This window comes from Muscardinus avellanarius (genome assembly GCF_963383645.1).
Source record: "Muscardinus avellanarius genome assembly, chromosome: 11".
NCBI classification, from domain to species: Eukaryota; Metazoa; Chordata; class Mammalia; order Rodentia; family Gliridae; genus Muscardinus; species Muscardinus avellanarius.
Genome location: NC_137797.1, coordinates 95,964,530 through 95,979,689, shown reverse-complemented (window position 1 = coordinate 95,979,689; position 15,160 = coordinate 95,964,530). Strand labels below are relative to the sequence as shown.

The window sequence follows — 15,160 nt, the reverse complement described above, 5'->3', positions numbered from 1 at the left end:
TACTTTATTATTTTTTTGTGTGTGTATGGTGCTGGGGATTAAACCCAGGGACATTATATCTCCAAGCTAAACACCCAGCCGTATTTTTTTCATCTTTATCTTATTTATTTATTTATTTTTTGGTGGTACTGGGGTTCCTGGAAACCCTTCCACCTCCGGGCTACACTCCAAGACCTATTTTATATTTTTTATTTGGAAACAGGGTCTCTTAAGCCAGCGCGGCTGGCTTCCAACCTGCGTGATCCTCCTGTCTCCGCCTCCTAAGTGTGGGGATTACAAGCGTGCGCCACCACGCCCGGCTTAATCTTTATTTTGAAAAGGGGTCTCTCTAAATTGCAGAGGGCCTCACAAGTTGATGAGACCGGCTGTGAGCCTGCAATCCTGTCTCCACCTCCCAAATACTCCAAGCTTGCACCACTACACTGGCCAGGAGTAGTTTTTACACAATATTAATTTTTATTCTTTTGTGGTACTGGGGAATAAACCCAATGGCATTCTATCTCTGAGCTATATCCACAGACAGTTTTATTTTTTGTTCTGAAACAGGGTCTTGCTAGGTTGCAGAGAGTCTCACTACACTGCTGAGGCAGGCCTTGTTCCCGTGATCCTCCTGTCTCAGCCTCCCAAGCACTAGGATTACAGGCATGTGCCACCATGCCTGGCTTACAATATTAAATATGAACTTACAGGATAGCTAATTCTTTATTAAACTACACTTGAGAGCCAAATGCTGATTAACTTTAGTACCTCCATAGTGGTATGTCTTTTCATAATATATGCAACTATGCTGTGCTAACTAGAACTCTTGAACTCAGCAATATCAATCAAAATTTATTTCACAATATACTTCTTCGTATGTGTGGTACAGGGGATTGAACCCAGGGCATTCTACCTCTGAGTTACACACAAAGGTAGGGCTACATGGGCCATCTTTGGGGCATTGGGGGGGGGTGCCCCCAGAGGGGATTGTGGGACCCCAGCCCCTTCCTCTGTTTCTTCTGCTTCCTGGCCAGGAGGTAAGGGATTCCTCCATGCCTCACCACAGGTCCAAAAACAATAGTGTTAATCAATCATGGCTGAGAGCTCCAAACCTGTGAGCCACAGTGACCTATGCGTTCCTTACAAGTTGACTATCTCAGGTACTGGTTAGAGCAATGGAAAGCTGGCTGACACAATGGGCTACTGTAGGCAAAATCCCCACCAAAGCGTACCTAACAGAGAAAGGTAGTTCTTTCTTTCTTTCTTTCTTTCTTTCTTTCTTTCTTTCTTTCTTTCTTTCTTTCTTTTTTTCAGTTCTGGGTATTGAACTCAGGGGCCTTCTACCTCCAAGCTATACCCTCAGTTCTATTTTTTATTATTTATTTTGAAACAGAGAGTCATTAAGTTGCAGAGGGCCTCACAAGTACCTGGCACTGGCCATGAACCTACATCCCCCTGTCTCAGCCTCCCAAGTACTAAGATTACAAGCATGTGCCACCGCGCCCAGTTTAAGAGCAGTGATTTCGTAGAGATCATCTATAGAACGGTGTATCTGTGTATACATGTGTGAAGTAAAAATATATTATTGGTTAATTTGGGGGAGAGAGGTACTGGGGATTAAATCCAGGAGTGTTAGACCACTATACCAAACCATACTAATTTTTACTCTTTATTTTGTTTATTATTTTTTGTTAGTGTGTGTATGATGCTGGGGATTGAACCCAGGGGCATTATATCTCAAGCTATACACCGAGCCTCCCCCCCCCTTTTTTTTAGTGGTACTGGGGTTCCTGGAAACCCTTCTACCTCCAGACTACACTCCCAGACCTATTTTTTTATATATATTTTTTTTATTTGGAAACAGAGTCTCTTAAGCCAGCGCGGCAGGCTTCAAACCTGTGCGATCCTCCTGTCTCTGCCTCCCAAGCGCCGAATTACAAGCGTGCGCCACCACACCTGGCACCCAGCCCTTTCTTATTTTTTATTTTGAAATGGGGTCTTGCTGCCGGGCGTGGTGGCGCACGCTTGTAATCCCCGCGCTTGTGAGGCTGAGACAGGAGGATCGTGCTGGTTCGGAGCCAGCCTCACTGGCTTAAGAGACCCTGTTTCCAAATTAAAAAATATAAAATAGGTCTGGGAGTGTAGCCTGGAGGTAGAAGGGCTTCCAGGAACCCCAGTACCACCAAAAAAAAAAAAAAAAAGAAAAAAAGAAAAAAAGAAAAAAAAAAGAAATGGGGTCTTGCTAAGTCAGTCATGGTGGGACATACCTGTAATCCTAGCACTTGGGAGGCTGAGACAGGAGAATTGCTGGTATGAGGACAGCCTCAGCAAGTAGTGAGACTGTCATCAACCTAGCAAGACCTTGTTTTAAAATAAAAATAAAATAGGGCCGAGGATGTATTGTTTATTGTTTATGTTGTTTGCAATGCTGGTGATGAAACCTAGGTTGTCTCATGCCTGGTTAAGCGCTCCACTTCTGAGGTACACCTCCAGACCTATTATATTTTTTATTTTGAAAGTCTCACTAAATTGCTGCACATGTTGGCCTTGAACCTGCAATCCCCTGCCTTGGCCTTACAAGTACTGGGGTTATAGGCCAAGGCAGGGGGTTATGTGTCACTGTACCCAGCTGGCTTTCTTAATTTCTTTTTTTTTTTTTTGGTGGTACTGGCGTTCCTGGAAGCCCTTCTACCTCCAGGCTACACTCCCAGACCTATTTTATTTTTGGAAACAGGATCTCTTAAGCCAGCGCGATCCTCCTGTCCCAGCCTCCCAAGCGTGGGGATTACAAGCCCTGCGCCACCACGCCCCTGGCTTTCACATTTTTAAAAGGTTAAAAAAAAATGCAGAAGCCGATTGTGGTGGTGAATCCTTCTAATCCCAGTACCTGGGAGGCTGAGAAAGGAGGATCACAGGTTCACAGCCAGCCTCAGCTACTTAGTAAGGCCCTCTGCAACTTAGCGAGACCCTGTTTCCAAATAAAGAATAGAAAAGCCGGCCGTGGTGGCCCACGCTTGTAATTCCAGCATTTGGGAGGCTGAGATGGGAGGATCGTGGTTTGAGGACAGCCTCAGCTACTTAGTGAAGTTCTCTGCAACTCAGCGAGACCCTGTTTCTAAATAAAAAATAGGGCAGGGGGTGTAGCTCGGTGGTAGAATGTCTCTGGGTTCCATTCCCCATAACACACACACACACACACACACACACACACACACACACTCACACACACACACACAAATAAAAAACATGGAGTGTAGCTTGGAGGTAGAATGCCCCTGGATTCAATCCCCAGTATTGCCAAAAAAAAAGAAAGAAAGAAGGAAGGAAAGAAAGAAAGAAAAGAAAAAAAAAAACAAACAACAATTTTAAATATGCATAAAATGCTTTAAATACTGGGATTACAAGCATGGGCCACCACGCCCATGTAAAAATTAAATAAAATTTAAATGTCAGGGTCCACAAGTAAAGCCAGGCTCACCCAGTTACATATTATCCACAGCTGCTTTCCGGCTACAGCATGGAGGCCGAGTGGCCAGAGCCAAGACCGCACGCCCACAGAGCCCGACAGAGTTTACCGTCTGGCCTTTTTCAGAAAAGGTTTGCTGATCCCGGGTTAGCAGGCTGCATTCCCGCTTTTGAGAGGAGGGGCTGTGTGTTCAGAGCGGAGTTTCCAGAACAACTTAAGTTCAGGGAGCCTCAAGCTGACTCATCTACAAAGCAGAGATCTGGCACCTAACTCATAAGGTTATTGTGAGAGATGAAAAAAGATTACTGTAAGGGTTAGAAGACAGTGACCCATGGAAAGTACTCAACAAACAGCAGCTGCTGCTATTATGTAAGGGGAGTGTGTGTGTTTGTGTGTGTGTGTGTGTGTGTGTGTGTGTGCGCGCGCGCGCGCGCATGTCTGAGAATGGAATCCAGGGGCATTTTACCTCCAAGCTCAACCTCTAAGCCTATTTTATTTTTATTTTGGTGATACTGGGGGTAGAACCCAGGGGCTTTCTACTTCCGGGCTATACTCCCAGACCTTTTTTTTTAATATTTTATTTGGAAACAGGGTCTCACTAAGTTGCTGAGAGCCTCACTAAGTAGCTGAGGCTGGTTTGGAACCTGTGCAATGCTCCTGTCTCAGCCTCCCAAGGGCGGGGATTACAAGCGTGCGCCACCACGCCCGGCTCTTATTTTTTATTTTGAAACAGTCTAAGTTACTGAGACTGGCCTTAAAAACCTGTGCTCCTCCTGTCTCTACCTCCAAAGTCCTGGGATTACAGGCATGCGCCACCACGCCCAGCTGTTAGGTAAGATTTTTTTTTTTTGGTGGTACTGGGGGTGGAACCCAGAGGCTTTCTACCTCCAGGCTACATTCTCAGACCAATTTTATATCTTTTATTTGGAAACAGGGTCTCACTAAGTTGCTGAGAGCCTAAGTAGCTGAGGCTGGCTTTGAACCTGTGTGATCCTCCTATCTCAGACTCCCAAGGGCGGGGATTATAAGCGTGGGCTACCACGCCCGGCTAGGTAAGATTTTTAGTCTATGTTACTCACTTATTTGCAGGGCTAGGGGTTGGACTCCGGCCCTTGACATGCTGGGCAAGTGCTCTACCACTGAGCTACATTCCCTGCTCTTTCTGTATTTGTCTTTATTTTGAGATGGTCTGGCTAAATGGCCCAGGCTGGCCTCACAATTGTGATCCTTTTGCCTTAGTTGACCAACTAGCTGGGATAATAGGTGTGCACCACCTTGCCTGGCTTTACATTTCTTTTTTGGTACTGGGGACATTCTATCTCCAAGCTACACCCCCAGACCTATTTTTTACTCTTTATTTTGAAGCAGGGTCTCACTAAATTGCAGAGAGCCCCACTAAGTAGCTGAGGCTGGCCACAAACCTGTAATCCTCTTGTTTTAGCCTCCCAAGAACTGGGATTACAAGTGTGTGCCACCATGCCTGGCTTGGAGGCTGGAACAGGAGGACTGCAGTTCATGGACAGCCTCAGCTACTTAGTGAGGCCCTTTGCAACTCAGTGAGACCCTGTTTCAAAAGAAAGAATTAAAAGCCGGGCATGGTGGCGCACACTTGTAATCCCTGTGGTTGGAAAGCTGAGACAGGAGGATCACACAGGTTCAAAGCTGGCCTGAGCTACTTAGTAAGGCTCTCAGCAACTTAGTGAGACCCTGTTTTCAAATAAAATATAAAATAGGTCTGGGAGTATAGCCTGGAGGGAGAAAAGCCCCTTGGTTCTACCCCCAGTACCACACACACACACACACACACACACACACACACACACCAAAAAGAAAAAAAAAAGAATAAAAAAATAGGGCCGGAGGTGGAGCTCGGAGGTAGAATGCCCCTGGGTTCCATCCCCAGTACCACAGAAAAAACAAACAAAAAAACCAACCTCTAGTCAAGCCGGGCATGGTGGCAGATGCTTGTGATCCCAAAACTTGGGAGGCTGAGGCGGGAGGATCACAGGTGGGAGGACAGCCTCATAGAGTAGTGAGACCCAGTTTCCAAATAAGAAATAAAAAATCAGGCTAGGGGTGTAGCTTGAAGGCAGAATGCCTCTGAGTTCAATTCCCAGTACCATTAAAACAACAACAACAACAACAACAACAACAACAACAACAACAACAACATCTGGTCAGTTGTTCACAAATAATAAAAAGGTCTGGGGATGTGGCTTACAGGCAGAATGCCACTGGGTTCAATCTCCAGTGGCACAGAAACAAAAACCTTCTAGTCTGGCATGGTGGCGCATGCCTGTAATCCCAATACTTGGGAGGCTGAGACAGAAGGCTCAAAGATTTAAGACCAGCTTCAGTAACTGAGACTCTTGTTTTAAAATGAAAAATATATTAAAACTGACGATTAAACTCAGAGGTAGAACACCCCTGGATTTAACTCCCATTACCACAAAAACGAATAAATAAATAAATACTTCCTATAAAGGGTCAAGGATATAGCTCAGTAGTAGAGCCCTTATCTAACGTGCTCAAGGCTCTGAGTTCCATCCCTGGTACCTCAAAAAACAAACTTCTGTGCAATCTTTCTATGTTGAAATTCCAGACATTTCTAGAATTCCCCCAGATTAAATCTTCAAAATTTCAAAATTTTATTGCCACTGAAAATACACTGTCACTGTACCGGCTGGGATACAGTTACATTTAGCTAATACTTACAATTATGTTCCCCAAACTACATGAAATACAGATTCTAATGTTTAGAGCCATAAGGCAGGTACTACATTCCCGTTTACAGATGAGGTGTCGAGCCTAGAGATGAGCTGGGATTACACCTGTAATCCCAGGATTTGGGACGCTGAGACAGGAGGATCACAGGTTCGAGGCCATCCTCGGCAAGTAGTGAGACTCTCATTAACCAAGCAAGATCCTGTTTCAAAGTTCAAATAAAAATAGGGCTGAGGGTGTAGTTCAGAGGTAGCATGCCCCTGGGTTCAATCCCCATTGCCCACCCCCCCTACACACACAAAAATACAGAGATGGAGCGATTTGGTCAAGGTCATACACGTGATCAGGAAAAGAGCCAGAATTGCAATGGCATTTCGTCTACCTCAGTGTGCTAACCTACATCACAGACCATGTGTGGTCAGCAGAGTGAGGAATCTCATCGCAATGGCACTTCAATCAATTTGTCAAGAGTCGTTTCATTCAAAATGCCAGCTCATTTGCTATTTTTAGACAGCAGAACTTCCAGGCCAGTGAATGGATTTCAAAGAAGCTTTAGCAGGGCCGGGGATGGGGCGCAGTGGCAGAGTGCTTGCCTAGCATGGATAAGGCTCAGTACTGGAAAAAAGGAAGGGGGAAAAAAGCCATTTAGATTTTGTTCTGATAATGATTTCCGATAATTGGGACAATAGTCGCAGGTAAAGTATTAAATCAGTTGATCAAAGAGTTTCACCTGGTCCAAATCTAAACAGCACTATTTTTCACAAATCCTGAGACACCAAGGACACATCTGGCTAGAACAAAACGTCCTTCCTGGGAAAAGAGGCGAAGCTCAAATTAGAACTGCCAGAAAAAACTCCTTTGAAAGCCATCCTTCCTCATGCAGGGGGGACCAGCCTTCCAGGCTCAGCTGCCTGCCACAATCTGGAGCCAACGTATCCCAAGCCTGGGACAGAAAAGCCATTTCCTAAGAGGCCCATTGAGTAGACACACAATTGGGACTTGCTTGAGGGAGGGGCGCTGAGAAGGAAACGCTGACAGTGATCTGCGCATCCATTTAGCTCCAAAGAATGAAGCAAGGAAGACGATTTTAGAATGGACCCCTTTGATTTTGCACGTCCTCAGAGGAAGAGCAAAAAACATTCTTTGAGCAAACCAAACAGAAAGGTTATTTAAAATGTATGCCTTGAGCTGGGCGTGGCGGCGCACGCTTGTAATCCCAGTACTTGGGAGGCTGAGACAGGAGGATCACACAGGTTCAAAGCCAGCTTCAGCTACTTAGTGAGGCCCTCAGCAACTTAGTGAGACCCTGTTTCAAAATAAAGAATAAAAAATAGGGCTGGGGGCATAGCTCAGAGGTAAAATCCCCCTGGGTTCAATCCAGTACCGCAAAAAAAAAAAAAAAAAGACAAAAAAGTATGACTTGAACCTTATTTATTTATTTATTTGTGGTACTGGGGTTCCTGAAAGCCCTTCTACCTCCAGGCTACACTCCCAGACCTATTTTTATATTTTTATTTGGAAACAGGGTCTCTTACGCCAGCGCGGCTGGCTTCGAACCAATGAGATCCTCCTGTCTCCGCCTCCCAAGTGCTGGGATTACAGGCCTGCGCCACCACGCCCAGCTTGAACCATATTTAAATAAATAATGCATTCAAAGCCAAGTGTGGTGCCTACACTTGTAATCTGGGCATGGTGGTGCACATTTGTAATCCCAGTACTTGGGCTGAGACAAATGGATCGAAGGTTTGAGGACAGCCTCAGCAAACTGATGCTTTTTCATCAACCTATCAAGACCCTGTTGTAAAACAAAATAAAATAGAGCTGGGGATGTAGCTCAGATGTAGAATGCTCCTAGGTTCAGGCCGGGCGTGGTGGCGCATGCTTGTAATCCCCGCGCTTGGGAGGCGGAGACAGGAGGATCGTGCAGGTTCGAAGCCAGCCTCACTGGCTTAAGAGACCCTGTTTCCAAATAAATATATAAAATAGGTCTGGGAGTGTAGCCCAGAGGTAGAAGGGTTTCCAGAAACCCAAGTACCACACACACAAAAAAAGAATGCCCCTAGGTTCAATACCCAGTGTCACACACACAAATATATATACAGCTGGGCATGGTGGCGCACACTTGTTAATTCCAGCATTTGGGAGGCTGAGACAGGAGATTGTGGTACACGGACAGCCTCAGCTACTACTTAGTGAGGCCCTTTGCAACTCAGTGAGACCCTGTTTCAAAATAAAGAATAAAAAATAGAGCTGGGGCCGGGCGTGGTGGCGCACGCTTGTAATCCCCGCGCTTGGGAGGCGGAGACAGGAGGATTGCGCAGGTTCGGAGCCAGCTGTGCTGGCGTAAGAGACCCTGTTTCAAAAATATAAAATAGGTCTGGGAGTGTAGCCCGGAGGAAGAAGGGCTTCCAGGAACCCCAGTACCGAAAAAAAAAAAAAAATAGAGCTGGGGGTGTAGCTCAGAGGTAGAATGCCCCTGGGTTCCATCCCCCTTACAGGCAAAAAAAGACAACAGAACAATGGGGGAGGGGTTAGAGTGGTAATAACACCTGTGAGGGCCTGGCAATAATGTATCAATGGGTAGAGAGTGTGCCTTCTCTAATACAGGTGGACATAGCTTGTGTGTATGTGATTAGGGGTGGAACCCAGAGGTTTTCTACCTCCGGGCTATATTCCCAGACCTATTTTATATTTTATTTGGAAGCAGGGTCTCACTAAGTTGCTGAGAGCCTCACTAGTAGCTGAGGCTGTCTTCGAACCTGTGCGATCCTCCTGTCTCGGCCTCCCAAGCGCCGGGATTACAAGCGTGTGCCACCACACCCAGCCTGTGGCTACAGCTTTAATTGCAACATTCATTATTACTGACAGCAAGGATGTTAGAGGAAGCAGCAGAGAGTATTTAGTAGTACAAAGAGTTTAGTCCTAGTGAACTGATTGAGAGGAAATAAAAGCAACAGCAGCCTCTAGGAAATTCTAGTTTGAAAGACGTCCTTACCCTGTGGAGTTGTTCGCTAACAGGGGAACTAATGGAGTTACCCAGGCCCCGAAATCCTCAGATATCCTGGAGCCACGCAGCTTCAACTTCTCTGAGGAAGCTGTTTTTTGTTTTGTTTTGTTTTTTTGCTAAGAACAAGCATTAACTTTTTCTTTCGGTGGGCACCAATGCCAGGAAAATCGCAGAATTTCCAGAGGAAAGAATGAGAAAAGGCAGAAGCTAAAACCAATTTAAAAAAAGGAATATGTAGGCCGGGCGTGGTGGCGCACGCTTGTAATCCCTGCACTTGGGAGGCGGAGACAGAGGATCGTGCAGGTTCGAAGCCAGCCTTGCTGGCTTAAGAGACCCTGTTTCCAAATAAAAAAGTATAAAAATAGGTCTGGGAGTGTAGCCCAGAGGTAGAAGGGCTTCCAGGAACCCCAGTACCACCACAAAAATAAATAAATATATCTAGCCAGGCGTGGTGGCGCACACTTGTAATCCCAGCATTCAGGAGGCTGAGACCGGAGGATCGTGGTTCGCGGACGGCCTCAGCTACTTAGTGAGGCCCTCAGCAACTTAATGAGACCCTGTTTTAAAATAAAGAATTAAAAAAAAAAAAGGATGGGAGTGTAGCTCAGAGATTGAATGCCCCTAGATTCCATCCCCAGACCTGCAAAAAAAGAAAGAAAGAAAGAAAAAAGGTCTGAGTCGGCCTGCCTAGAACAGAAGGACCTTGAAAGAAATGTATTACAGGGACTAATCTTTCTTTTCTAGGTCCATGTGTGACCTTCACACTTGAAGAAATACATGCACGTTCAACATTGTTAGTAACAAACCGGCCCAGGACATAACTTCAGCTGCAACTACTATTCCTATTTCTCTTTCTTTCTTTCTTTCTTTTTTTTTTTTTTTTTTTTTTGGTGGTACTGGGGATGGAACCCAGCGGCCTTCTACCTCCAGGCTACACTCCCAGACCTATTTAATATTTTATTTGGAAACAGGGTCTCTTAAGCCAGCTGAGGCTGGCTTCGAACCTGCGCGATCCTCCGGTCTCAGCCCCCCAAGCGTGGGGATTACAAGGGTGTACCACCACGCCTGGCTACTATTCCTATTTCTAAAGAGAAATCATGGCATATAGATAAACCATAGTCCCGGACTTTCTTAGGTAATTCTGGGTCATAACACACTGAGCACCACGCCTTCAACTCTGTATCACTAACAAAGGCCAGCAAGGGCTCAGGGCCCAGCTCTGGCCAACCCTCACCATCTCCAGGGAATTGATAATCTCAAATGCCTAGCCACAACAAAGATCCTCAATGCGGTTTCAAATTCCATCTCCAATTTTCACTGTGTGTCTCAGATATAAGAAATAATAGTTGAAAGCTGGGCATGGTGAGGCATGCCTGTAATCCCAGTAACTTGGGAAGTTGAAACAAGAGGTTCACAGGTTACAGCCAGCATGCGGTAACTTGGCAAGACTCTGTTTCAAAATAAAAAAAATAAAACAGGGCTGGGAATGTAGCTTAGAGGTAGAATGCCCCTGGGTTCCATCCCCAGTACCTTGAAAAAGAAAACAGTTGAAATTTGCTACCAACAACTTCTCTACTTTGTTGCAAATAAATCTGCCTGATAGTGAAATAAAACAGTCGCATAATTCAAAGGGAAGAAAACCACAGGAAAAATAAAAGTCACATGTCATCCTCACATTGAAACGTACTGATACTGAAATTGCTACTAATGTATTTCATCAAAAATACATGCCTATAATCCCAGCATTTGGGAGGCTAGGCAGGAGGATCATAGATCTGGACAGCCTCAGGTACACAGTGAGGCCCTCTGCAACTCAGAGACCCTGTTTCAAAATAAAGAATAAAAATAGGGCTGGGGTGTAGCTCAGAAGTAGAATATCCCTGGGTTCCATCCCCGGTAACGCAGAAAAGAAAAAAAAAATATCAAATACACAAACTGAAGCCAAAACAGCAAGAGACATTCACTCTCTCTTAGAATGAGTTAAAAGATGACAGGAGACAGGTACACATTACCTAAGGTGGGGGAAACGTGTTGACTCACACTTGTCCTTTTGATGTTAACTTCAAAAATTAAAGAGTTGGTTCCTTTGTGAAGGATAAAGGAGGAGGGCACTTTAAGAATTATACCTTTAAGCTCTGGTCTGATAAATTAAGTCATTCTGCCTGTTGACCCCAATTTCAAAACCATTCTTCCCCCAAATCGTGTGTTATATCAAATACTACTACCAATGTAAGGGGATGGCGCAACCCAAGAGACTAGAGACCCTGGAGCCCGGTCCAATTAGAAAAAATTTATTGAAGGCAATGTTAAGCTGCTGGGCTGTCTCTCGTCAGGGAGCAGGAGACAGCCGAACTCAGAGGAAGCAAAACAATTTTTATATCAGGGGAGCAAAGGAAGGGGTAAAGTGCTGGATGGGAGAACAAGGGCGGGGGTAGTGTCTGGTCCTGGGGACAGCTGGACTTAGTCCCTCACAGGTGGTGGGGGCTGGCCTTGGTGGTCAGGGTTGGAATGCTCCCCCGTTGTGACTGTGTTCTTGGTTTTGGTAACTGCTCCTTAGACTGGGTCAGACTGCCCTGTGCTATCATGGCGCAGCCATGCTTGTTGAGACCCTCCGGGCCCCATGCACCCTCTGACCTAACACCCATGAAATGTTATTGCCTTAAATTCAATTAAAACAACGGAACAAGAATCATTTGAATATGACCAGAGATGCTGACTGCTACCTTTACCTCCTGTAGCACTTCCAGGTTATTCCACCCCAACGTAGGTGAGGGCGGGAAGAGGAAACGCATTGAACACATTTCATGGAGTGCAGCTATCAGGTAACCGGAACTTGATGAAAAGGAAAACGGGTGTTCTATACTCCAATGCCTCCTTTTTGACTTTTTTTTTTTTTCCTTTTTGGTGGTACTGGGGTTCCTGGAAGCCCTTTTACCTCCGGGCTACACTCCCAGACCTATTTTTACATTTTTACTTGGAAACAGGGTCTCCTAAGCCAGCGCGCCCAATCCTCCTGTCTCTGCCTCCCAAGTGCGGGGATTACAACCCTGCGCCACCACGCCTGGCCTCCCTTTTGACTTTTTAAAGAAATGATTGAGGCGTAACCCTGTGAGGGGGTGCGCACTTGTAATACCAGAACTTGAGAGGCTGAGACAGGAGGATCGCCAGTTTGTGGCCAGCCTGAGCTATCTAGTGAGGTCCTTTGCAACTTGGTAAGACCCTGTTATAAATAAATAAATAAATAAATAAATAAATAAATAAATAAATAAATAAATGGACTGGGGGTGTAGCTCACAGGTAGAATGCCCCTGGGTTCGATCCCCAGTTCCACACAAAAAAAAGAAAGAAAGAAAGAAAGAGAAATGGCTGAGTATTGTTTAAAGTTCTACTAGTTTAAATATGAGACTAAAACCTTACTGGTCAAATCTTTAGTAATGAAATAAAGGGCACACACCAGTACTTGGGAGGCCGAGACAGGAGGATCACAGTTTCAAGGTTAGCCTCAGCAACTTGGGAAGACCCTGTTTCAGAACAAAAAATAAAAGCAAAAATGCTGGGTGGGGGTCTAGCTCAGAGGTAGAATACCCCTGGGTTGAACCCCTAGTATTAGGGATAAAAACCAAACCCAAACAAAACAAAAACACCTTACGGATACAGTTGGCGTGCGTGATTTAAACCCTTACACAAAGTCAAAGTGAGTCAATGAGTTCACACAGCTTCCCATTAACTTTTCATTAGCCTAGCTAACAAGAAATGGACGGGCTGAGATTGCGGATCGGTTGGCTTTCTTTCCCAGGCTCTCCCTCTGGTGGAGACAGAAAGGGTGGTGGGGAGGAAGGCAGAGAAAGACGGGCACAACCATGTATATGGAAAATTCGAAAATAAAAGAGACAACTACTAGGAAGCATGGGGGGGGGGGGAGATCCGGACCTCCGACTCTGTTCCAGAATTCAGCACTGCGTGCCCAGCAATGACCTGAGGGCGAACTACTAAGTATCGCCCACAACCTTCCACTTGGTCTCCCCGGAAAGGCTTCGTCCATCTGTTCTGACACCACTAGGCAGTGCGGGCGGAGCAGGGCTAATGCATCTCAACTTAGGGGAATCTGAGGCCCTGAGCCGAGCAAGGCGAGCTTGCAAAGAAAACTCGAAGGAGTTCGCCGGCGGGGCAGCTGAAGTCTCTGGTCCGGGCGCGGGCTGCTCCGCGCGGCCCCGGCCCTCCCCGGACACCCGGGTCCTCCGCCCGGGGCTGGGGCGAGGGGGCTCGCCTCCCGCGGCGTCCCCGGGCGCTCGCCTCTGCCTGCAGAGCTCCAGGACAGGACCTCCGCCGCCTCTCCCCGTCCCTCCGCCTGCCCAAGGCGAGACCAGCCGCCATCCCGCTCTGACCTGTCCCCGCGGGGTCCGAGTCCGTAGCGCGCCGCCTCCATGCCCGCCGCTCGGCAAGTGGTACCCAGCTCCAGCCCTGGACGCGGCTGCTCCGGTGGCAAGCCTGGCCCGCAGCCGGGCCCCGCCCCTGGCAACCACACCCCGCACTGTCGCCGCCGCCTATTGGTCGCTGCGCGCGCCGCTCCTTTCTCATTGGCTGCCGGCGCCAGCCCGCGTCGCGGGAGTTTCTAGGGGGCGGGAGGAGCGCGGGAGTTAAAGGCGCCTGCGCCGCGGCGGGGGTGACGCGCCAGCGCTGGGTCTGCTGGGGCGCCGGGCTGGGCCGGCGGAGGAGAGGGCTGCGTTCCCAGCTGTCTCAGCTCCCCGCGGCCCGGAGGCGACTCGTTTGGAGGAACCCATCCCCCAAAGCCGCCACACAGGCTGTGGCTCCGGCCCCCGCCCGGCGCGGAGACCACCCAGCGCGCTTGCTTTGAGGATTTACAGACCTCTGCTGGCGGTTCGCTGGCAACCCAGCCCCTTCCGGACACCCCTCGGCTGCACGGTACTCCTTCGGTCTCCCCCACTCCCGTCTGAGCTTCTAGGCCGTCCCTAAACCAGCTCTGGACTCCCTTGAAGCACGTGAGGGAATCCAGAGAATCCTTCCATTGCCTCTGCTGCCTGTGGGCCGGTGTCAAACATCCTTATCCCGTGAGAGCTGCCATCTAAACTTGGACATCCGTTTCCAATAAATCATGTACCTTTCCCTATCGGTTCCTTTCACGCTCTAAACATAGCATTTTAGTCCTTAAAGAACTTCGGGGTCAGAGTTTCCAGATTTTTGAGATACACTCCCTGAACTTCGGGGTCAGAGTTTCCAGATTTTTGAGATACACTCCCTCAGCCCTATTTTATTATTTATTTTGAAACAGAGCCTCACTAAAGTTGGCAAGGCTGGCTTGGAATCTGCTACCCTCCAATCTCAACTCTTCAAGTACAAGCCCGTGCCTCTGCCCAGAGTGTTTTGTTTTTTCCCCTTTGGCATTGGAGATGGAATCCTGGGGGCATTCTACTTCCGAGCTATACTCCCAGCCCTATTTTGATTTTATTTTGGTAGTATTGGCGGTGGAACCTAGGGGCTTTTCTACTTCCGGGCTATACTCTCAGACCTATTTCATACTTTATTTGGAAACAGGGTCTAAGTAGCTGAGGCTGGCTTTGAACCTGTGCGATCCTCGATCCTCTTGTCTCAGCCTCCTAAGCGCTGCGATTACAAGCGATGCAACACCACCCTAGTCTCATTATTTTAAAACAGTGTTTCACAGCCGGGCGTGGTGGCGCAGGCTTGTAATCCCCGCGCTTGGGATGCTGAGACAGGATCGCGCAGATTCGAAGCCAGTGTCGCTGACTTAAGAGACCCTGTTTCCAAATAAAAATATAAAAAATAGGTGTCTGGGAGTGTAGCCCGGAGGTAGAAGGGTTTCCAGGAATCCTAGTACTACCTAAATAAATAAATTAATAAATAGTGTTTCACTAAGTTGTGGAGGGTCTCACTAAGTAGCTGAGGGGCTGTGAACCTGCGATCCTCCTGTCTCAGGCTCCCAAGTACACGGATTACAAGCGTGC

General features: G+C 47.2%; 1 protein-coding gene across 1 annotated transcript in view; it reads right to left on the bottom strand.

The window, feature by feature from the left end:
- TULP3 (TUB like protein 3) overlaps positions 1-13,616 on the bottom strand; it is a gene marked incomplete at its 3' end in the record, with an annotated part of 44,904 nt that extends 31,288 nt beyond the window's left edge. The window contains exon 1 of the mRNA XM_080705679.1: positions 13,562-13,616. Within this exon, the coding sequence (XP_080561805.1) occupies positions 13,562-13,602 (41 nt within the window). The 5' untranslated portion in view covers positions 13,603-13,616. The remainder of the gene's footprint in view (positions 1-13,561) is intronic.
- Between the last annotated feature and the right edge of the window lie 1,544 nt (positions 13,617-15,160).